Source organism: Palaemon carinicauda, chromosome 8 (genome assembly GCF_036898095.1).
Source record: "Palaemon carinicauda isolate YSFRI2023 chromosome 8, ASM3689809v2, whole genome shotgun sequence".
In the NCBI taxonomy this organism is placed as follows: Eukaryota; Metazoa; Arthropoda; class Malacostraca; order Decapoda; family Palaemonidae; genus Palaemon; species Palaemon carinicauda.
Window position 1 is genome coordinate 111,604,593 of NC_090732.1, and position 25,000 is coordinate 111,629,592.

At 43.7% G+C, this 25,000-nt stretch overlaps 1 protein-coding gene across 4 annotated transcripts in view; it reads left to right on the forward strand.

The window, feature by feature from the left end:
* The window catches only part of LOC137645834 (alpha-tocopherol transfer protein-like), a 532,510-nt gene that overhangs the window by 362,785 nt on the left and 144,725 nt on the right, over window positions 1-25,000 (forward strand). Inside the window, exon 1 of one of the 4 annotated variants that reach the window (XM_068378809.1) lies at window positions 24,700-24,850. The exons of the other annotated variants lie outside the window; for them this stretch is intronic. Coding sequence (XP_068234910.1) covers window positions 24,835-24,850 — 16 coding nt within the window. The 5' untranslated portion in view covers window positions 24,700-24,834. Of the gene's footprint in view, window positions 1-24,699; window positions 24,851-25,000 lie in introns of those variants that run through there. 4 annotated transcript variants of the gene reach the window in all.

Genomic DNA, 25,000 nt, shown 5'->3' on the forward strand with positions numbered 1-25,000 from the left:
TATATATATATATATATATATATATTAGTTTAGTGAGATCAGTGTTACTGTATACACATGAGTCGTGGTATGAAAATGAAATAATATCAAACAGATTTTGTAGACTTAAGAACAAAGCCCTCAGAAGAATATTGGGACTATAAATAAAACTATAAGAGAGATTACTCGAGTACCATATGTGGATGAAATCATAGATAGGGGTAGATGGAGATGGTTTGGGCATGCAGTTTTCACTCCCCAAAAGAGATAATTCACCAAACTTTCAACTGGGCTCGACAAGGCACTAGAGGAGTTGGAAGACCCAAACCTAAACGCCTGAGGACTGTTAAGTGTGAAGTAGGAGATCATGAATAAAGAAGTATTGATTAAAAAATTCAAGATAGAGACGATTGGCAAAATCTAACCGAGGTGCTTTGCGTTAATTGGCGTTGGAGATGATGATGATGATGATGATATATATATATATATATATATATATATATATATATATATATATATATATATATATATATATATATAAAGGGTGAATATAGTTCGTTGGGACAGGTTCAAACGCTCTTTATAATCATATATAAATATAACGGATTTTGAGCGAAGCGAAAAATCTATTTTTGGGTGAGACGGCCATGTCGTCCTGATGGAAGTTCCTATTGGGTAGCTTCCTAGGGTATATTACAACGACGGCGATATTCCCAGAGAATTTACCTTAAGGTACCAGAATTCTAACTCCTGGAGCAAATATCCCTCGTGAAAGGGATATCGCGACATATCAGAGGACGTATTCTTGACACGCCACATGGCAATCTGCACCCCGAACAAAGATTACGTATCGCAGGGGTCAATTGGCAAGAAACGAAATCGGGAAAGAAAAAGGGGGAGCCGCTCCCAAGGCTCCCTATCTCCCGTTTCGTAAGCGTGCCTGCCGCCAATCCTGGCGCCATCTGTATTCCTTGTAGCGTACACGAGGTGCTACAGATACTGTATGTAGGGAGGGGTCCTACAACCCTTTCATAGAAAGGGAAGGGCGGGTCCATCAGGACGACATGGCCATCTCACCCAAAAATAGATTTTTCGCTTCGCTCAAAATCCGTTTTTTTGGGCTCAAGCCATGTCGTCCTGATGGAAGTATACCAGAGCATTACTGTATCTGTGGATTCTCAGAACGTGCCGTACTCCCCGGAGGTAATTTTTCCCCGGTCGACTAGACCTAGAGACCTAAGATGTTACCGTTATACATCTTTTCAACTAACTATAAACCATGTTAGAGCTTCCTGACCCCTACAGGGAAGAGTCCTACTAGACTCTGGAAAAGTCTCGAAGAGTACATATACTTATGTATGAATACCAGGCAAGCTAATATAGTGGTCTCACCCTATATTAAGTAAAGCATAGTTTGTAAATAACCACTGCGTCAATATGAAATATCGACCAGTTCTCCGCACAATACTTGTATTGAACAAAGGTTTATATCCGCATAGGAGGAAACTAGAAAAACCGCCACCGTCCCCTTATGGGACGGAGTCCTCCCGTTAAGGGAAAGCATAAACCAATGCAACATAGCTTGCATAAAGGAACAATTCTATTAGAATTATCCCAGATAAGGTACATAGAATAATGCTCAATCATACCAATAAATTGACACAGGTGAAGGAGACGCAAGGTTCTCAAGAACAAGTTTATTGACAGACAATAAATAGACAGATTAACAACAATTATATATATATATATATATATATATATATATATATATATATATATATATATATATATATAAGAAGAGGATAACCCAAAACTTTAAGCATAAGTATGATAGTAAACAGAACTTGTTTATCTGAAAGAAAAAACATTAAATGCCACTTTTAAGATACCGAGGTATCAAAGTCATAAAATTCTGTATTACAAATCAATCACATTAGCGTTAAAAACGCTCGGCACACATGTCTGCACTTATGCTAGGTTCACTTTGGAAATGGAACAGTCTACATGGGCAACTCAGTGCCCTCACTTAGTTTGTAGTACAGTATGTAACTACACACTCACCCTGGAATTAATCGTCCCAATTAAAACCACTGTTCCTCGCAGAGTTAAACAGTAGGGTTAACGACGCGACCCACTGCTACCACAGATCTCTTTAGTTCTTCTACTTGCTTCGCATAGTGGCGAAAGAACACTCTGGAAGACTTCCAGCCAGTGTATGAACGGAGATGTTCAAAATCCGTACAATTAAAGAAATTTAAGGATGAGGCAACTTTCCTTGGATCGTGACCTGCGGGTGTACTGTCAGGATCCGCTCTGCGAATAAAATATGTGATTTTCGCTCTGAGTTGATTCAGAGATAAATTTGAGCCTGATGTTTCTCCCCTGAATAGTTGACCACCCTTGAAGTCTGAAGTTCTATGAAGATAGACCTTTAGGCATTCTACTGGACATAGAGATGCATCTTCTTTCAGAGGGCAGATTCTCCAGGGACCCCACCTGTTGGTGGGTAACTCATTCTTGGCGAGAAACGTAGGATCCGGAAACAGGTTCAGTTCTCCTCCATCCAGGAACTGAACACGACCTGCCTCTCTCGACAGGGCTACAATCTCACTAACCCTGGCCCCGGACGCGAGTGCAAATAGGAAAATAACTTTTTGTGTCAAATCCTTTAACGCACACTCCTCATTGCTCAACAGAGAAGCGAAATGAAGAACTTTGTCTAAAGACCATGAAATGGGCTTTGGAGGTGCTGAAGGTCTGAGCCTAGCGCAGGCTTTCGGAACTTTATTAAAGATCTCGTTACCTAGGTCGATCTGGAAGGCATATAGAATGGGTCTTGTCTAAGCAGACTTACACGCTGAAATCGTGTTAGCTGCCAACCCTTGACCATGGAGGTGGATGAAGAAAGATAAGCAGAAGTCTGTCGAGATCTCCTGCGGATTCTTCGCCTTGACAAAGGCCACCCATTTTCTCCAAGATGACTCATATTGCCTTCTAGTAGATTTGCACTTATATTCCTCTAGGAAGTCTATGCTGGCTTTCGAAATCCCGAAACGCTTTCTCACTGTTAGGGAGAGAAAATCATGAGCTGCAGGGTCCGGGTTTTCTGTAATGAAGCGCAGACAGTCGAGTTCTGGACTCGCTGGGTCAGAACTGGATCTTGTAGCGGTACAAACTTCAGCTGTAGTTCCAATGCCAGGGGGAACCACATGCTGTTCGGCCACTTGTGGGCCACTATTGCCGCTACCCCTTTGAAGGATCTCAGTTTATTGAGGACCCTCAACAGAAGGTTGTGAGGAGGGAACAGATAAATCCTGGACCATCTGTTCCAGTCGAGGGACATCGCGTCCACTGCTTCCGCTAAAGGGTCCTCGTATGGGGACACGTACAGGGGCAACTTCTTGTTGTCTTTCGTCGCAAAGAGGTCTATCTGCAGTTCTGGGACTTGATTCAGAATGAAGGAGAATGATCCTGCGTCTAAGGACCATTCCGACTCTATCGGTGTGAACCTGGATAGAGCGTCCGCTGTCACATTGCGGACTCCTTGAAGGTGAACTGCCGACAGGTACCACTTCTTCTTTTCCGCCAATCGGAAGATGGCCAACATCACCTGGTTGAGAGGTGGTGACCTCGATCCTTGTCGATTCAAGCATCTCACAACTACCTCGCTGTCCATCACCAACCTTATGTGGATCGAGTGACGCGGGGAGACTTTCTTTAAGGTAAGGAGCACTGCCATAGCTTCTAGAAAGTTTATGTGAAAGGTCTTGAATAGCTTGGACCAAGTCCCCTGGACTTTTTTCCGATGAGAGTGACCTCCCCGTCCCTCCTTCGAGGCGTCTGAGTGAATCGTCACCGACGGGGGAGGTGGCTGAAGAAGAACCGACTTCTTTAGATGTCTGGCTTGGGACCAAGGCCTGAGAAGAGTACGTAGCCGAAGCGGAACTGGTCTTCTCAGATCTCTTCGCGCGTTTGATGCATAACTTCTCCAAACTCCGGTTGCATCCTTTAGCTGTGCTCTTAGCACTGGGTCTGTCGTCACCGAAGCAAACTGGAGAGAGCCCAGTACCCTCTCCTGTTCGCGTCTTGATATCCTTTCGGAATCTAGAAGTCTCTTGACAGAACACGCTATCTCCTTCCTTTTCTTCGCCGGGATGGAGAAACGGTGTGACAATAGGTCCCAGTGGATTCCCAGCCACTGGAACTTTTGAGATGGAGAAAGTCGAGACTTTTTTTTTGTTGATCTTGAAGCCTAGGTACTCTAGGAACTGGATCACTTGACTGGAAGCTTGCAAGCATTCTGTCTCGGATGCTGCCCACACCAACCAGTCGTCCAGGTAGGCTACTACCTGAATTCCCTTTAGGCGTAATTGTTTTAGAGCTACGCTCGCAAGCTTCGTGAAAATCCTTGGGGCTATGTTTAGCCCGAATGGCATGGCTCTGAAGGCGTATAGTCTTCGTTGTAGCCTGAACCCTAGGTAGGGGGAGAGTCGACGGTTGATTGGAACGTGCCAATAGGCGTCTGACAAGTCTATAGACGGAATATGCCCTCTTGGGCAGTAAGGTCGTTATGTGTTGCAGTGTTAGCATCTTTAATTTGCAATTCACTATGAACTTGTTGAGTGGCGACAAGTCCAGAATGACTCTGAGCTTTTCTGAGTCTTTCTTGGGAACACAAAACAGCCTCCCTTGGAATTTGATGGACTTCACCTTTCGGATCACATTTTTCTCCAACAGTTCTTGAACGTACGCCTCCAGAACCGGGGTGGAGTGTTGGAAAAACCAAAGGCACGGGGGTGGAGTGCTGTACCAGCTCCAGCCCAGTCCATTCTTGAGTAGGCTGTGGGCCCAGGGATCGAAGGTCCACCGATCCCGAAATTTAAGAAGTCTCCCTCCTACCGTTATCATCTCACTTGGACTGCCGTCCTGAGGTATTGCCTCCCTGACCACGACCACCCCTGAATCCCCTTCCCCTTGAGGAGCGCCTTGACGAGCCTCTGGCTGCTCCTCTAGGCTTTGCTCGAAAGGAAGTAGACTGCCCTTCGAACGTTGGGGTGAATGCCGTGGACTGTGTTGACACAGCCTGGGGTACCCACTGAAAAGTGGTCGGGGTTTGTGCCACCATCTGGGGCACTGAAGGCAATGGCAATTGCAGTTGCTGTTTCTGTCTAAAAGGCTTGGCTGGCCGAGACGGTAGCCTAGTCCTCATAGTCTTCCTCTTTGGTTGAGGACCCTCATCCGGGGAAGACTTTCTTTTGATAGCCAGGCCCCACTTCTGGAGAAGGTTTCTATTCTCCAAGGCAGCCCTATCAACAACTTCTTTGACCAAATCGGTAGGGAAAAGGTCTTTGCCCCAAATGTTGGAGGAGATTAGTTTCCTTGGCTCGTGCCTCACCGTAGCCGAGGTGAACACGAACTCCCTACAAGCTCTCCTCGCCTTGACGAAGCCATAAAGGTCCTTCGTCACTGTGGCCAGATAAGTCTTGGCCACTACCATGAACATTTCATGGACCTTGGGGTCACTTGCCATCGTCTCAAGAGTAGTCTGAAGAGACATTGAGGCAGCCAGTCTTTCTTTTGTCTCGAACTCTCTCCGCAAAAGAAAGTCAGACAGCTTAGGGAGGTCCTCGCCGAACTGACGTCCGGCAATATCAGCCTCCAACTTCCCAACTGAGAACGTAAGATGGACGTCCTTCCAGTCTTTGTGGTCCATAGGCAGGGCCAGCGACAAGGGTTTACACTCCTCCAGGGAGGGGCAAGGCTTGCCGGCCTCGACTGCTTTTAGTACAGCCGCAAACCCTTTCTGTAAAAAGGGGAAGGCTCTAGCAGGAGAGGAAACAAAGGAAGGGAGCTTCTTGCTCAATGCAGCTACCTTTGAGTTAGAGAAGCCCCTCTCTTTCATCGAGGATGAAAGCAGAGCTTTAGCCTTAGCATGGTCCATCACTATGACCTCCTTCGGCCCTGTCTCCTCCTTTGAAGCTGGTTCCTTCCTCAGCCGGACATAACAGTCCGGATATGACGCCTTGCTGGGCCAGAATTCCACCTCCTCTAGGGGAACTGAACCCAACTTATCCAAGATGACGATCTTTCCAGTCGTCATCGGCATGTGCTCAGCATACCTCCATGGGTTAGCATCTGAGCACAAGGGAAGGTCTTTCACATTGAGCCTTTTCTGGGGCCCATGTGATTCTGCAAGGCTCGGCATCCGCAGTTCCATTGCAGCCGCCTTCTCCTGATTCTCCTTCTGCATTTGTTGGATCATTGCAACAATGGAGGAGAGGGCCTGGCCCAGCTCTACTGGGAGACCGGCCGATGTTGAGGGAATAGGCTCCGGGATCTGAACCGGAGTAGCCGACACCTCGTCGACCTCTTCCTCTACAACGTCTGAGGCTTGAACTTCATCCTGGGCTTCTGCCAGGAGGTCTTGTTCCAAACGTTCGTCCAGGTCAGACATCCTGTCATCTAACTGGATGTCTTGCATACCGACCGCGACTTCAGCATCCAGCTTGATCTGAACTTGGGGGATCTCCTCTTGAGGCTGGGGAATCACTGCATCAGCTGATGCCTTAGGGAAAAGATACGCCCTCATCTTCTCACTTGGAAGGTAAGGTCCAGAGGTGTTCTTCTGGAAGCCCCTTACCCAGGTACGAAGCTTCTCCCTTGCTATATCCCTTGATTCCGCCGTCCTAGGGGAATCAAAGGCCTCAGTAATCAGGTTAGTGCACACAGTACATACCTGAGGGTCCCAATACTGGAGATCACCCTTGGAGACAGCGCATGCTGCGTGTCTCCTACAAAACTCATGTCCGCAGAGGTTCTTGCTGCAGACGTTGCAGAAAACACTTCCGCACTTCGGAGGGTCCTCCTGTAAAGAGAAGACATTTCCATGAGTATCAAGTGAACTATGTATCACTGGATATGCATAGTATAGCATAACAATTCAGAAAGGAAAGACACACACTTGTGTTTCCTTCACAACCAATTGTTGCAGCCTTCCAGATAATAAAATCGAAGGGTTAATATCTTCTAGAATAACCAATGCAAAGTTTCCAGAGGAAACAGGTGGAGCTCACACCTAAGCAATGATTTTAAAATCCTGGATAATAGACAAGAAAGAACTCACTTTCTTATCTGTAGGGCAACAGCAAAAGGCTGTGCAAGAAAACACAAAAGTGTTAGAACACACAGTGCTGTACCAAAACCTATACTATAGTTTTCTTCTTACAGTATATGTTATACTGAAAAATACTGGTACAGTATAGGAGGTTATGTGCCGGCCACACACCCTAACTAGCTTTAAAGTATACTACTTAACAGCTATAAGGCGGCAGAACGCTGGTTCAAATGCATGTGCCGGCCGGCAGTAACTGCCGGCCGGCAACAGCCAATGTCGGCCGGCAATGACTGCCGGCTGGCAACTACACAAGGTAGTACCCGGCTGCCGGCCACTCTTGGCGACCGGCAGACAAGGGCTGACATTAGCCGGCCGGCAAAGGTACACGACCGATGTCAGCCAGCGGCAAAAGAACTAGAGGACTAAGACTGCCCGGCTGCCGGCCTCATAGGCCGGCAGCCGGGTCGGGTACAGCACTAGAAGAAAAACAGAATGGATGCCGGGATAAGAGCGTACACTACCTCCAAGCCCGGCAATCCGAAAGAGTGCATATAAGGAAGGGGAGAATCTAATTCAGGCTTCCTGACCAGTGCCGTCTGGTTCTACAGGCAGGCTTGGATGAGGGACCAAGGGAGGTCCGGGCAGCACTCAAAGCAGAAGACCCTTGCCAGCCGGCAGCTCTGCCGGCCGGCAAGAGACTGAGTCAATTCCACATCCTAACCTATCCTAGGTCCAGATGTAGAATGACGTACAGTACTGTAATGGCTAGGCCATTACGGAGATAGAGGGGGAAGGGACAAAAGAGGGTCCTACCAACCTTGCTTTAGTGAAGGATCACCCGCAGCCAAGAAACTCATCTTACCCTAAGGGAGATCCAAGGAGGGAGGCCAGCAATACTTGCCAGCTCCCAGAGAACCAAGGAAAGGAAGGTGTTGCTACTCCCAGGGAAAGAATCTTATCCTCCCCCGAGAACAGCAACAAGGACTAGTCTGGTAGATCGCAAAAGAAGGAATCATCTCGTACAGAAACCTTCGGTAGTGACCTAAGGAGGCTAAGCCTCCTATGTCTGTGTCAGGCCAGCAAGGGAGACTCTACCCCAAGCCAGACAGACACAGACTCAGACTAAAAACCCTGTTGTTCTGTCCCTCTCTGAAACCAGACTTACTGGAACAGGAAGGTACAGTAACACCCCAGTATAGTTTTATCGAAAGTTAATTCAGATAAACCACTTAGGGATAAGCCCAAGGCTTAAACAGAGGGAAAGGGATTGCATACCTTCTCCGAAGAAAAGAAAGCAACCGGGGAGTATGAGAAAGTATACTAAGGCTCCATAAGCAACTTAGCCTAGGCACCAAGAGAATCGATTACCTAAATCACCGAAACTCACTCGTATACTATCTTGGAAATATTCAACATAATCTTAAATGTATAAAAAACAGCCTAAAGTTTCAATGAAATTTTAATACACTCGGAAAAACCAAAATCATGCATGAAGTACTAGGACCAAACGACTAGGCTACATGGCCTAGCGTAGGCCAGAATTGGCGAATACTTCGCCACAATAATACTAAAGCACGAAAGGAAATCCTATGTAATGCTAAAATAGCTAAAATCTATTAAAGCAAAACAACCGGGAATGTCGCTCTGGCTAACTAAACTTATACCTAGCGAGCGACAACATCCATGACGCCTCCGGTAGGCTACGGCTCTTGTAACAAAGATTAATCCTATTAATCTCTTAAAAATTTACCAAGAGCCTACATTTATACATAAAAGACATGGTACTCAACTTATCAGAGGCCGACGAAGTTGGAGAAGCCATGAAAAGTAGAATAAATCCAAGATTTGCCAGAAACACAGGAAAAAACACCGAGTTGTTAAGCTATGCAAAAAGGAATACAGATGGCGCCAGGATTGGCGCCAGGCACGCTTACGAAACAGGAGATAGGGAGCCTTGGGAGCGGCTCCCCCTTTTTCTTTCCCGATTTCGTTTCTTGCCAATTGACCCCTGCCATACGTAATCTCTGTTCGGGGTGCAGATTGCCATGTGGCGTGTCAAGAATACGTCCTCTGATATGTCGCGATATCCCTTTCACGAGGGATATTTGCTCCAGGAGTTAGAATTCTGGTACCTTAAGGTAAATTCTCTGGGAATATCGCCGTAGTTGTAATATACCCTAGGAAGCTACCCAATAGGAACTTCCATCGGGATGACATGGCTTGAGCCCCCCCCAAAAAAAATATATATATATATATATATATATATATATATATATATATATATATATATATATATATATATATATATATATATATATATATATATATATATATATATATATATATATATATATATATATATATATATATATATATATATATATATATATATATATATATATATTTAAAGGTCTGTGCGTGTGTTGTGAGACAAATAGCCAAACGTTAAAAGGAATTATAGTAAACAATACGAAATAATTGAATGATTAATTCAGAAATACATCAAATTTCGTATAATAGGAGGCATTAAAAATTATAAAGCAATTTAAATTCTTGTATGATATTTATAAAAAAAATAAATAAAAGAAGCTCCCCTTTAACTCGAAACGAAATTCACAGACAAATCTTTTAACACATTTTGAAGTTCCTAATTTATATATATATAAAAAAATAGAAAAATAAAAATATGAATACATAGCTAATTGCAGTTAGTAATGCCAGTGCGGATGTATGATCTTAAGTGGAGGTCTTAACTACCCATGTAATTATTTGACCATTAGTTCAGAAGAGTTAAGTCAATTAAATCTGGCATCATTCTAGAACTTCTTGATATGACTACGCAAACTTGATAACAATGTGTCTCTTTATCATAACTCACAGCACCTACAAAACAGGTTTTGTAGTCTCAATGAAGGTTAATCAGTTTAGCAAGCTGTCCTGTTAGTTATACTAGCTCGATATCATCTAATCGCTTTGGGAGGTCGAACTCTTTATAATTCATTTCATATAACCCGTTAAACTTAAATCTAGAAAAATAACCCAAACCTAACGGAAAAAAATTAAAAGAAGGAAATTTCAGCATGAATTTGATACTTGCTAGGAATAATGCCAAGAGATGGACAATTCATTAATTTCACACAGGCTTCTGTTGCATTACTTTAGAGTTCAGACTCTTTAAAGGAAAACATCTGATTTTCTTGATACTGTGACGGGCCGAAAGAAAGGTTAGTACTCAAAGGCAGAAAGCAATCAACTGAGTAGTATTATTAAAGAACACTCTCCTTTATATACAAAACCTCAAGGCAACAGGAAAATACATGTTCGTGAAATGACAATGTTACATAGGCGACACATAGACATGTTTGTTCTGGTTCTTTTTAGTGCGAGGGAAGAGCGCAGATACAAGCATAATATATACAAAATAATTTATGTACGATCGTGTGACACACGGTTGGTACATGGCTCCCCCCCCCTAAAAATGACATACTGTACATGTTAAATAGGGCGCCCTGATCTAGAGAGGCGAAGTGTAGGCGGGTCATCTGGCAGTAGATAAGCAGGTTTTAGATGATCAATGGAGACCCAGTCTTCTTTGCCACGAATGTTTAGTAGGAATGCTTTCGGACTGCGTCGGATCACAAGGAAAGGACCTGTGTAAGGGGGCATTAGCGGTGGCTTGGTAGTGTCATTGCGCAGGAAGACGTGCGTTGCAGAATGCAAGTCTGTTGGTATGTGATGCTTCACTGGGGGCTTGTAAGTCTGGCGGCATGGAGTAAATTTTCCCACGACGTGACGTATGCGCTGGAGATCGTCGGAGGAGGTTGTAGAAGGAAAAAATTCGGCAGGGACGACCAACGGGTCGCCATACACCATTTCAGCTGCCGAGACGTCGAGGGCGTCTTTAGGAGCGGTCCTTAGTCCCAGGAGGACCCAGGGAAGCTGAGTAAACCAGTTGCAATCCTTGCAGCGGGTCATCAAAGCTGCTTTGAGGGTGCGATGAAAACGTTTAACCATTCCATTGGCAGCAGGGTTGTAGGCCGTTGTCTGATGTAGGGTGATGCCCAGGAGATTCGCTAATGATGTCCACAATTGAGAGGTGAAAGTGGTTCCCCTGTCAGAAGTAATATGCTCAGGGATACCAAATCTTGAAATCCATCCAGAGAGTAAGGCAGATGTACATGAGGCGGATGTTGCAGTTTCCATGGGAATGGCTTCAGGCCAACGAGTGGAGCGGTCGATGACGGTTAACAGGTAACGATGTCCTTGTGATGTGGGTGGGGGGCCTACAACGTCGACGTGAATGTGTGCTAAACGACGCTGAGGTTGAGGAAAGGTGCCCACTCCTGAATCTGTGTATCGATGTACTTTTGAAGTTTGGCAAGAAGTACAGGCGCGGACCCAATCCTTAGCATCCTTAGAAATGCCGTGTCAAATGAACTTTGCCTTAAGCAGCTGTGCAGTAGAACGGCACGAGGGATGTGAAAGGCCGTGAATGAAATCAAACACCTGCCGTCGCATGGGAGCAGGAATCCAAGGTCGCGGTCTACCAGTACTGACTTCACAGAGGAGGGTGGTGTTGGAGTCTTCGAGGGGAAAGTCTTCCCAACGGACGGACGTGCAGGATGTCCTACATGCTTGATACTCTGGATCCTGTCGTTGGGCTTCAGCCAGGGCCTTGTAATCCAATCCCAGTTGAACGGCAGCCAACGTGTTTCTTGACAGAGCATCGGCAATGGGATTCATTTTCCCAGGGACGTATTGAATGGTGCAATTGTATTCAGCCACGGCGGAGAGATGTCGACGTTGACGGGCGGACCAGGCGTCAGACTGTCGAGTGAAGGCGTGCACCAGAGTCATGGGGTCTGTGCGAATGACGAAGGGCGTACCTTCTAAGAAATGACGAAAGTGACGGACAGCCAAGTGCACCGCCAGCAATTCTCGATCGAAGGTAGAATAACCTGATTCTGCCTTGGACAGTTTTCTGCTGAAGAAGGCCAATGGGCGGGGCGAGCCGTTGACCACCTGCTCGAGTACTGCACAAATAGCGACGTCGCTGGCATCGATGGAGAGAAGGAGAGGGGCATGTGGGATAGGAAAAGTGAGAGCCGCAGCAGTTGATAGGGCCTTCTTTGCATTGCAGAAGGCTGCATCTTGAAGGGGACCCCACTTCAGGTCCTTTGGCTTGCCCTTGAGGGAGGCGTAGAGGGGAGCAAGAGTGGCTGCAATGGCCGGCAGAAAACGGTGATAATAGTTGATCATGCCCAAGAATTCCTGCAGAGCTTTGACGGTCGAGGGCACGGGGAAGTCCTGAACGGCTGCTACCTTCTCAGGAAGGGGGTGGACTCCTTCAGGAGTAATACGGTGCCCTAAGAACGACACTTCGTTGGCGCCAAAGGTACACTTGTCGTACAAGACTACAAGGCCTTTTTGTTGCAGGCGGTTGAGCATGATGCGCAGGTGACGGAGGTATTCCTCTTTTGAGGAGAAGAACACAAGTATGTCGTCCACATAACATACACAGAAAGGGAGGTCCCCTAAGATGCCATCCATGAGACGTTGAAACGTTGCCCCAGCATTACGAAGGCCAAAACAGGAGTAATTGAAGGTGTATGTACCAAACGGAGTGGTGATGGCGGTCTTGTGGATGTCTTCTGGGTTCATAGGCACCTGATAATACACCTTCAGGAGGTCGAGCGTAGAAAAAACCTTTGCTTTGTGCAGGTAGGAGGTCACGTCAGCAATGTTTGGGAGGGGTTAGTGATCTGGTTCTGTTTGCATGTTCAGGCGCCTGTAATCCCCGCACGGACGGAGGGAGCCGTCTTTCTTCAGAACGATGTGTAAGGGTGACGACCATGGGCTGGAGGCCTTTTGGCAAAGGCCCATTTCCTCCATTTCGGCGAACGTCTGTTTGGTGGTTGCCAATCGTTCCGGTGCCAGACGTCAGAATTTTGCGAAGACTGGGGGTCCCGTCGTCTTGATGTGGTGATAAATACCGTGCTTGGCAGGAACCGTGGGCGTTTAGCGAAGTTCTGGACGGAAAACTTCCGGGTACGACGTGAGGAGGTGGGCGTAGGCATCCGTGGGTGCGCTGATGTGGAGAACGAGGTTAGAGGGGGCAGGTTGAAGAGGTGTCGACAAGTACGAGTCTGCGTTGACCAATCGTCTGAAGGTGGAAATGAGAGAGGAAATCCACACCGAGGATTGGCATTGCGACGTCAGCAACAAGAAACTTCCAATTGAATTTACCGTTTCCGAACAATAATGTGAGGTTCTTGTAACCGTAGGTGGGTATCGCAGATCCGTTGGCAGCTACCAAGTGGACGTCGGCAGATGTCGACAGACTACGTCGTACCTTGAAGAGTTTACTTGGCAAAAGAGAACGACAAGCACCCGTGTCTACCAAAAATCGCACGCCCGTTCCTGCATCCTGTAAAAAGAAAAGATTAGAAACACGGGAGGCCACCACCACGAGCGATGGCCTATTTACACGTTTTTTGGCCACTGACAATCCTTGGCACATTTCTTCGCGGTTGCCCCGAATCTGAAGTGGTAGTAGCAAAACTGCGGCGGATAGGAGGTAGTGAGTGGCTGTAGAAGTCGTTCGTTGGGGCGCGAGCGATTGGTGGGTGGTGGGCGGCTTTGTCCTACGGCATTCATGTCAGCTTCGGTTGACGTTGAATAGGCATCCTCTTCGTCAGGGTTGGAGGCGTTGATGGAGGCCTTGAAATGGCTGTCCATAAGGGCGTCGGCTTTGGTCATCAAGTCCTTTATGGGTAAACTATCGACATCGGGTATGGCAGCGCGTACAGGTTCGGGTAAACGGCGTATCCAAAGGGCATGAAGTAGGTTCACCTTACGAGGAGAGCCGTCTGCGGCAGGTTGAAGGCGAGAGATACTGGTCATTTCCCTGAGGGCAAGCGAAGCCCTTTGGTCCCCCAACGGTTGTTACGAGAGCTGAAAAAGCTTTGCTATACGGGCGGCTGGCGACGGCGAGTACTGCTGCAGAAGGTATGTTTTGAGGGCGTCATACGCTATTGGGGTGTCTCCTTATTCACAAAGCCATTCGGATATTTCTGGGAAGGTGTCCTCGAGTATCGCCGTGAGAACATAATCTGCTTTGGTGGTTGAGCGAGTCACGCCCCTGATGCGAAACTGGACTTCTGCGCGCTGAAACCAAGCAAACGCCTCTCCGCTGGCAAACGATGAAAGTTTGAATGGAGCGGCTGTAGCGCCAACTGCCGTAGAGTCCGTCATAGTACCAACGATGGAGGAGCGAGGGGGTGGGGGTGGAAGGCGGTGGAAGCGAGTCAACTTCTGGGGTCACCAATGTGACGGGCCGAGAGAAAGGTTAGGACTCAAAGGCAGGAAGCAATCAACTGAGTAGTATTATTAAAGAACACTCTCCTTTATATACAAAACCTAAAGGCAACAGGAAAATACATGTTCGATAAATAACAATGTTACACAGGCGACACATAGACATGTTTGTTCTGGTTCTTTTTAGTTCAAGGGAAGAGCGCAGATACAAGCATAATATATACAAAATAATTTATGTACGATTGTGTGACACACGGTTGGTACAATACACGTGTTTTAGTTATCAGAGAATTGCTATGCTTTTACTTCTTGTCTTATAATCTAGACTTAAAATTATTGTAGTAAATGACACTAGAAAAAGGTATTTCCCTAATGTTTCATTTAATAACATGCTTCATTATATTCCTTTTCGCGCTGTGCTTCTCTAAATTTTATAGTTGGGGAAAATATCAGAAACCATTGAGATTCGATGTATTCCCTAAATAAAGAAATAGTTACTACAGTAGTGGCACTGTTAGTTTTTACTTTCATCAAGTATTACAGTCCCACGATTTCCTAATGCACTAATGCTCTTCTTAGAGAGCTTAAACTGACTAGGCATATTTTTATGCTGAAGTCCACAATTTTCAAAGAAATTGGCTAAACAAGCGGATTCCGAATGGTAATTATCAGGTCACTTACTTGAATGTTACACTTTGGAACGTCTTTTTTTTCTGGTAATGAATAACTTAAATTGACCTTTGCTGCTTTCGAAAATACAATTTTGCTTTTAATGCAAATTATGATGCTTTAAGACTTTTAATAGCTGATAATAAGAAAATGTTTTAGATATAAAATGATCACAGCAATGCACTGAAAATTAGAGTTGAAACTGAACTAAAGAGAGAGAAGGTTTTGGTAATGGTAAATCCTTTCCAAAAGTTCTCGTTATTATCAGCGTTAATACGCTTTGCTAATTTACTAATGGCACTCATCTGCACTTGTCAATATCATAATTGCAACCATTTGCATAAACTGCTGCTTTAATGGTTACGGCTTACATTACTGACACTGTATTTAGCAATTCTGTTACCAATTAAGACATGATATTAGATTTGGGTGAGAGATGAACTAAGGTGAGTATATACAAGAAATGAGCAATCTAGTATCTGTTTTTTAACAAATTAATCACTTCACTTTTTCTACTTAAGTGTCCGACTCAATGATCGATAAGATACTCTTAAGCAGGGTTAATTGATCATGCCCATTGGCTAGCATTTTCAGAGAAAACAAATATGAGGAAATGGAAAATAATGGGGTTCCCCTACTTCGTTGGTATACTTATGACATGGGTGACGGGTAAGTATCGTTCCTTTCACGACACGTTCCATTTTTGAGGGAAGAGTTTGGGTGAATTTTCTTTTTAGCTCTGATCATGATGTATTGTTTAAGAGACGGACGTTTTTGACTCTACTCGTAACATGTCATTCGAGAGGCAGGCCATTTGGCTTCTGCTCATGACATATGATTTGAGAGTTATATCTTTTTGGTTCTGTTTGTTACACATATTTGAAAGACAAAACTTTTTGATCTGCTCATGACAAGTCATTTGAAAGAGCAGGGGCGTAGGAGTGGTTTTTCGGGTGGGAGTAAGGGGTAGAGTTTGGAAAGGACTGATCTCTGGATGTCTAGAGGACCTCCCCAAGAATTTATCTTTGTTTTTGTTTTTTCTTTTCTTTTTTCTTTTTACAAGGAAACACCCTTAAATGCGATTTCCTGGCATCTAACCTCAGATTGTAGCAAAAAAAAAAAAAAAAAAAATAGTTCTAATTTTTGGATGATTTTTATGCGACCAATTACAATTTGTACACAATGACTAACATAAAATACCGATGGGCCTACTTGATGGATCTACCAAAAAATATATTAATGATGTTAATTCTTTACTATAATCTCATTACAATATCGATCAAGTTAGGGCTATCAGTTTTCTAATCCTACTATGTTTTTGCTTATGATTTGTTATATCTACCATTTAACTTACACTTACAATATTATCAATAAAGTTTTGATTTGTTATATCTACCATTTAACTTACACTTACAATATTATCTATAAAGTTTTAACGGCTTTTTTATTTTTAATTTCATCTTATTTCTAGTTTACAGAAATTACGTATTTGTCTTTGGTTTTGCACTATGGTGATAAGGTATGAAGATGAGAAACCCAGAAACCGAGAAGTGCTGAATAATACAGCATTGTTCATAGAAAAATCAAGGTTTTTAAAATGCCTTTCTGTTAGCAAAACTATATATATATATATATATATATATATATATATATATATATATATATATATATATATATATATATATATATATATATATATATATATATATATATATATTAATATATATATATATATATATATATATATATATATATATATATATATATATATATATATATATATATATATATATATATATATATATATATTTGTTCTGATATGAATACTCTCTACACGTCTCTATCGACCAGAGAGTTTCCCTCCCCACAAGTCATCCCCCACCTGATCCCCCAAAGCCCTTCACACCTGCAAGACCTTGACCTCCCTTTGTTTCCCCGGTATGCTCCAAGGGTATGATTGAGCTATCCTTTTATGTCAACAACAACCATTATCTCTCTGGTCATCGTACCAACAAGACGTAGAGCTTACATTCGTTAGTGTTCCTCGTAATCTTGTGTTATTGTGTGTGGTTCTCGTGATCCTCGATCTCTACTATGGATCCTGTGCAAGTGCAACTTCGCTGCCCAGGAGTTAATGGAAAGTTATGTGCTGCTTTTCTTTCCCATGTGGAAGTAGATCCCCACTTGTTATGTACCTCTTGTCGGGGGCTGTGTATGCTCTCGAACGACACTTGTGGTGAGTGTGAGGGCTGAAGTGATACCCAGGGGTCCAAGATGGCCACTAAAAAGAAGAAAAAGGCCAAGAGGGACAAGTCTCCCTCAAGAAAGAGCAGTGGTTCACGCCTTTCTTCGGCCTGTTCGTCCGTGCCTACCGTTGCACGGCCCTCTCTGTTGCCTGTGTTACCCATGGAAGCAGAGGATGCGAAGGTGGGGGCAGAGAGAAACTCTAACGTATCCCCCTCTGAGGTCAGGGGTCATTCCCCTCCAAGAACGAATAATGGAACTATCTTCTTGACCTTCCCATCACTGGGAAGGTCCACAGAGAATGTAGTGGGCACATTAAACTCCATTATGTCCAACTGCGAGCGGTTGCCCCAAAGTTGCGCGTCTCGGCCAGCGGATGAAACTTATCTCCGCTCGGAGGTTTTTCGTGGTAGTCCCGTGGACAAATCCGTCATTCCGCCGATGGAATGGCGAGGATAATCAGACCCAATGGGTCATAGGAGCCACCAATCCTACGCTCAGGGCGGCATTGCGGCCGGTTACCCACCACTGGGTAACGGCCATTCGGTCCCTATGCGGAAAGAGAAGCCGCTCTCAGCTCTCAAAGCGGCATTGACATCGCCCACTCAGCGGCGCTCAGCAGCTGATCTGACCCCGTGGGATCAAGAGGCCTTTTCAGGCACACCCAGAACCCCATTCAGGTCCCTGCGAAGGGATCCATTCCCAGGTTGGGGAGTCCCAGAGCAAGCTCTCCAGGCCCCTTGTGAAGACCTTTTCCTTGTAGACAGCGCTGCATTTCCTCCCCTCAGCACCGAGTACTGAGGAAGAACTGAGGTCTGTTCAAAGAGCCGCCACCCTTTGAAGACTCGCTCCTGTAACTCCAGGTCTTCGGACCCTGCTCTAGTGCCTAAGAGATTCCGAAGTGAATGGGAGCAGCACAGGTCTCCCTCGGAAGGGAGACTGGAACCAAGGGATGTACGATCCCCGAACCCATGGCAGGGCGTTTCAAATGGGTCCCACATGGCCAGTGGAGGTTTCTCGCACTTGGCATCCGAGGATCCCCAAGAAGACGAGGGGGTGGAGGGGGTGGCTTCCTTCCGAAGGGTGCTGAATTTGATCCGGAGACACAATGACCCACCTGAACCTCCTCCGATGCAGGCCTGTCCCCATGATACCAGCTTGGAATGGCGGTTTGGAGCCCCGAGGGAGGCATTACCTTTCCTGGTCCTCCCATATTCACCAGACATTGGGCAGCGATTCCAGAGAATTGCCACTGCCAACGCAGAACCAAAAAACCTGAACAGGCCCCACATTGCTCCAAAGCTGTTACCCTTCTCAGAGGTGAAGCACAGGTGCTTTTACACCCAGGAAGGGACTTCCCAGGGACATCAGCCTGCGGAGAGTAACTTGGCTGCCCTGACCCCCGGCTCCATGGTGGATAGGCTCTCAGGAAGGACCGCAGGCTTCACAGTTCAAGGGCGCAAGCCATGGAAGCGTCCACATGCATCGTTGGGCACACGGCTTCGTGATTAGACCTCTGGTCCACGGCTGTTGTGTCATTCGCCTTGGAGAACGACGTCAGGAATGACCAGGCCAGGGAGCAGTTTCTAGAGTTAGCGGTCTCTGGGACACGAGCGGTAGCTTTCTTGGCGGGGCAGTCGTATACCGCAGCGTCAAACGGGGTTCTACAAAGGAGGGACACGGTTCTTAATAGGTTGCCTAGGCAATTCCCAGACAGAGAACTACGGGCATTGAAGGATGCCCCTATCGCCAGAAAGGCCCTCTTCCCAGAGGACATGGTGGAAGAGGCCCTAGATAAGTGGAGGAAGGAAAGGCATGATGCAATGCTCCTCAGGGACCTCTCATCTTCGTTGGGTGCTTCAGCACGCCCTCCATACCACCCCTAATAGCACCATAAGCCCAGGACCCAGCCAAGTGGGCGACCTCCTGTGCCTCATGCCATAAACCCATCCTCGTCCCGGTGGGCCCCCCCGTCAGAGCCCCCCACAGGAGGACAGAGACCAGCACCTAGAGGCAGTAATAGCAGAGCCCCAGCCAATCGAGGGGCACGTGGTGGCCAATTCTTCAAGAAGAAGTAGGTGGCGAGGCCTCTCTCCTTGGTACTCTACAGGGGTAAGGGGATGCCTCATTGCAAGGTGGAGAAATTGGGCAAAGGAAGGGGCAGAGCAGTGGACGGTTCAAGTGTTGAGGGACGGCTGCCGAATCCCCTTCAAGGACCCCACACCTCCTTTGGTTTCAGGACTCGAGGTCTCTCCGCTACACCCCAAGGAAGAAACATGGCGTAGAGCCTTAGATGGTGAGGTTCAGGACCTCCTCTCCAAAAGGGCCATCCAAGTGGTACCCCCAGAACAGTCGGGCACCTTCAACCGCCTAATCCTGGTGGAGAAGTCCTCCGGTGAGTGGCGACCAGTAATAGACCTCTTGGCCCTCAACTGTATTGGCCAGGCAGGTCCTAGCAGTCATCAGGGAAGGGGACTTTATGAATATTTTCAAATCAAAGTACACCTCTCCACGAGGAAGTTCCTCAAGTTCAAGTGGGGAGAAATAGTCTTCTATTTCCGCACTCTCTGCTTTGATCTGTTGACCACCCCTCAGGTCTTTACATGAGTCTTTTTCCTTCATAATTCTTATGAAGAATGAGTTATTAAATATATGTAATTTGATATCTTTGAATCTTTTCTGAGTTATTGAATTTATGCAGTTTAATATCTTTTAATCTTTTCTGAAATAAAAGACAGAAAAGTAAATTTTTGGCAAAAAAGTGGGGGAGGCCTATAGTCCCCCAGCCTCCACTACTCCTACGACCAGGAGAGTTATTTTTGGTAACTTACACAACAAGACCTTTCTGGTTCCACTCATGACACATCATTTGAGAGACAGACTATTTTGATTCGCTTCATGAAACATTATTCAAGAGACACGCCTCCTTGGTTCTGCATATGAACCATTATTTGAGAAACATAACCTTTTGGGCCGGTTCATCACACATTATATGAGAAACAAACATCTTTTCTTCTGTTCATTACATATTTGAGAGACCGATCATTTTGGTACTCCTCAATAAACATCATTTGAGAGATTTATATATTGGGTTCTGCTCATGACAGTATTTGGGAGGCATAGCTCTTTAGTTCTGTTGATAACACATCATTTGATAGACAGACCTTTTTGGTTCGGTTCATTACACATCATATCAGAAGCTTGACTTTGTTTTTGTATGTAAAACATCATTTGGCAGATATACCATTTTGGTTCTAGACATGAAGCATTATATCAGAGACAGGCTTTTATGGTTAAATTGGTTAAAAAATTTTGATAGAACTGTTTACTTCTGCTAAATACACATTAGTAAAGCATCATGCCTCTTTGGTTGTGGTCATTGGACATTATTTCAGTAACAGATACATTAAAGAGATTGTTATTAATACAACACCCGCTGCAATAAGTCAAATAAGATCAAATTGTAGTCATGAAAAGCTGACCGATGTCTTCAAACAAATAGAAAAATGGTTAGCCAAGTCAGACACCACCATCACATACCAAACTCAGGAGACTCAACTGAGGTCATCCTTCAGTATGCCTCCAACCCTCAGAGCCAGTATATTTCTGGACAATAAAGGAATGGCAATAGTAGAGCAACTGCCCACACATGTTCACAAGCAAATCTGACAACTATTGACAATACCCACCAATGAAGCCCAACAAGAAATAATGCTGGACCTAGTGCATGTAGTCCTCCTGACGAAATTATTGTGTGCCTTTTCTTAATATTCTGGGTATGGGGATTCCAAAAATGCAAGGTTCAATTTTTATTGCAACATTCTTAAAGCCGCCATCTTGGCTTACAAAATGGCCACTACTGTATTCTGAAAAATAGCAATTTTTTTCTATACGCAGCAGCCACAAGCATAATTTCAAGTATGTACCTCATGCTTTTGACTTTAGATAGCTGAATGTACATATCTTAGCATATAATGATATGTTATAAAAGACGGACCTTTTACTTCTGCTCCTGATATATTATAAAATGAAAGGCCTTTTACGTTTGGTAATAATACATTATCTGGGGGATATGCCTTTTATTTTGTGTCATTATTTGGATGGTGGACATAGGTAGTTCTACTCATGGTACATCAATTCGGTGATAGACCTATTTATTTATTCATAAAACGTTATTGGGGTGACCTTGCTATTTAGATTTTCTCAAAACCGGAGATGGTGCCGTTAAATTCTTCCCATAGAACATTTGTCAGTGACAAATTCATGTAATTTTATTCATGACACATTAAATAGTTGACAGACCCATTTATTTTTCCTTATGACAGTATTTGAAGGATGTATTATTTTGTTGTTTTACCCATTCTGCTCTCGACACATATTTTGAGTTACGGACCCATGTAGTCTTAAGGCCGATTCACGGGACCCGTTTTCTTTCCGACAGGCTGGCCGTCGGTTAAGCGGCGTCTAGCTTTCTTACGTGTATTCAAATGCAACTGTTCACACGACCTGTTAAGCTGACGGTGGCCCTCAGTCGTCAGCCGTCCGAGTCGGCTCGGCTTCCTTTCCAAGAAACCACGGCCGGTTTGACGGCCGTTAGCCAACCGTCCCAACCAACAGGTGGATGATATTTCATGTGAACGTGGACCTGTATCGTACCCGTTCGTTTCCTGGCCTACAACCCCGACTTTTCCTCATTGTATAGAGTCATAGAAATTAGTTAGTTTGTTGTTGGCACCATGTATGAGAGGTTAATTGAACTTGTTCAATGGTATGAGGAGATGTTTGACATGGCAAACAAGATGTATAGAAATAATTTACATAAAGAAAAGATATAGAAAATAACTGGAGATGTATTAAATAAAACAGGTGAGTTTTCCATAATTTTAATATTCTTGGCATGGTACAGTTGGCTTCATGAATTCCGGTACAAAAAACCATAGACTACCTATGTTAATGAGTATCGAAAATCTTGGAGGCAACTGTACATAGTGTATAATGAAGTTGCATAACTTATTTTATCAACACAGTTATCAACCAACATCTTACAGTGTCAAATTTATCGTAATTTAATCTATCCTCACGTGACAGTCTAAGTAAACAATGAAAACTGCGCGCGGGTAAACGGATAGGGACAGCCTCGTGTGAATGTACAACATTTCGACGGTGGTTTGCCACTGGCCAGCCTGTCGGAAAGAAAACGGCTCGTGTGAATCGGCCTTTACTCATGACGCCTTAAATTACGGACGAGCCTATTTATTTATTCTATTGATACTTTATTTGTATGATTTATACATTTAGTTCTGCTCGTGACGCATTACTTGAATGATGGACTCATTTAGTTGTCCTCATGACATTATTTTGGTGATTGGCCAGTTTAGTTCTTCTCATGATATAATGTGAGTTGGAAGACCTTGCTATTCTACTACTGGCACTTCAAGAGAAAGACTCGTTTATTTATATTCATGGCAAATTAATGGGTGATGGATCCGTTTACTTCTGTTCATGACACATCATTTGGATGACTGACTATTTCAGTTTTGGTCATGACAGCTAATTTGAGTAACAGACCCTTGTAATTTGGTTAATGAAACATTACTGAAGTCATGGACACGTATATTTATTATCATGAAAAATTATTTGCTGATGGATTTGTCTAGTTCTATTTATGACATTATTTTCGATTTAGGTCAGTTTTGGGTAACTTATCCCTTTATGACATGTTCATGACATTATTTAGGTGACGGCTGTGTTTATATATGTACTTCACATTATTTGGGAGACAGGCTGTTGTGATTCTACTCATGATATATTATTTGGATGGTACACGCTATTTTTTATCCTCTCTCTCTCTCTCTCTCTCTCTCTCTCTCTCTCTCTCTCTCTCTCTCTCTCTCTCTCTCTCTCTCTGACAGAAATCATTACTTCTCCACATAGTGTATTTATCCATATGGTGAACAGCCATGACATTATAAATATTATAGACCTACCCTTTAGCTCATTGAACTCGTTTGTATTATTTTTTTTCTGTTGGACTCCATTTTTCATTATTTCTGTCTATGCTTGAAAATTATTCAGCGTTTTGAAACGTCTCTCAAGCTCTTAATAGAGCATTTTGTCCCTCGAATATTGCTATTCAATGTAACTCCTCTAGTACAGACTAATCAGACTGCTTAGGTCTTATTCTATTAATATTTATAAAAATCAGTGTTGTAAAGCTGATTCCAATTTCCATTTTTAAGTCTTTCCCTTTAGTGTTTTGCTGCTGCTGCAATATAAAATAAAACCTCTTCCGTCGCCTTTACAACTCCCTTCTGCGAAGTTTTGTCCCTCAAATTTCTGATATCTGAAAATGTTAGAATTTTAAACCACTCTAAATAAAGACAGGGATCCAAGACTTATTTTTTTTTTACCAGCGGAGGGACTGTGTATAATACTTTGCAACAGAATTTAACATGAGGCCTTTCATACCAATGCCCTAGGGAATACTGATAATACCCTGCATACATTTTTTTCAGGTACAGTTAACTTAAATTTTCGTCGAATTCGTAAGTAGTATCTAATACAAGACTAACTTCTTTACAACAGAATTACATTTTTAGTTTGCAAACACATTTGGGTATTCGTTTTATTTATAATACTGAATGCTTGACAAGAAACAACTTTTTTCATTTCCAGTATTGTACAGATGTTTGTTCGCTACTTCATCCTTTTTCTTCATGCCGCCAGAATATAGAATATAGTTTTTTTCTAAAGTTAAATAAAATCCTAGAGCTCATATGCTTAGGATTCATATCACTACAAATCTCCCTCTTTTCGCTCTGACTCTGCCCACACAGTATTTCCCCGAAAAGATTTAGGATATTCTAAAAAGTTCTGAAAAAAAAAAATTTAATACTATTCACATACTGTATATATTATTATTATTATTATTATTATTATTATTATTATTATTATTATTATTATTATTATTATTATTATTATTATTATTATTATTATTATTATTAACGAAAATAAAAAAAATGTTTCTCTCCATTTCCCATTTCGTGTAGCTAATAATAAAAGTAGTTGACCTCAGAGGTTTGTATTGAATTGTATTGAAAAAATTTGTAGATACTTAACGTAAATTCCGTTGCTTTTCAGGTAACTTTGTGTCCTGAATCGGTATTTTCAACACCCTTATATTCCCTTTTTCATTAAGTGTGATGTTGTTTGTACTAACGCTAATATTAATAATCAATAGGTTCTTCTCGGTCTATATATCTGCTAAATAGAGTATTGTTGTTATCTAACGGTTAACTGATTCAAATAATGTTTCTCCTCGTGTCTACTTTACTATTTGTTACTTGTACCAAGAAGAAGATCGAAATCATATCCACTTCCTGCTAAGTGGGCAACACTAGCCAAGTTGTTCAGTCCTTCGATTCATAACTTGACAGAAAGAGGTGTAATTTTCTTCAAGTTTATTGTTTGTGTGACCGTGACCGTGATATTCGATTCCAACTGTCCTGACTATGCATTCACTCAAAGGTAAGGAGAGTTAAATTCCATTCTACCGTGATTTCTGAAGGTACACGAGTATTCAAACCCGGGAGTATTAAATAAATTAGAAAGACTAGGTGATTTAGAAGGACACTGTCCCTGGTGTTGTGATGTCGAGCCGAATAATTTTGTCTTGTG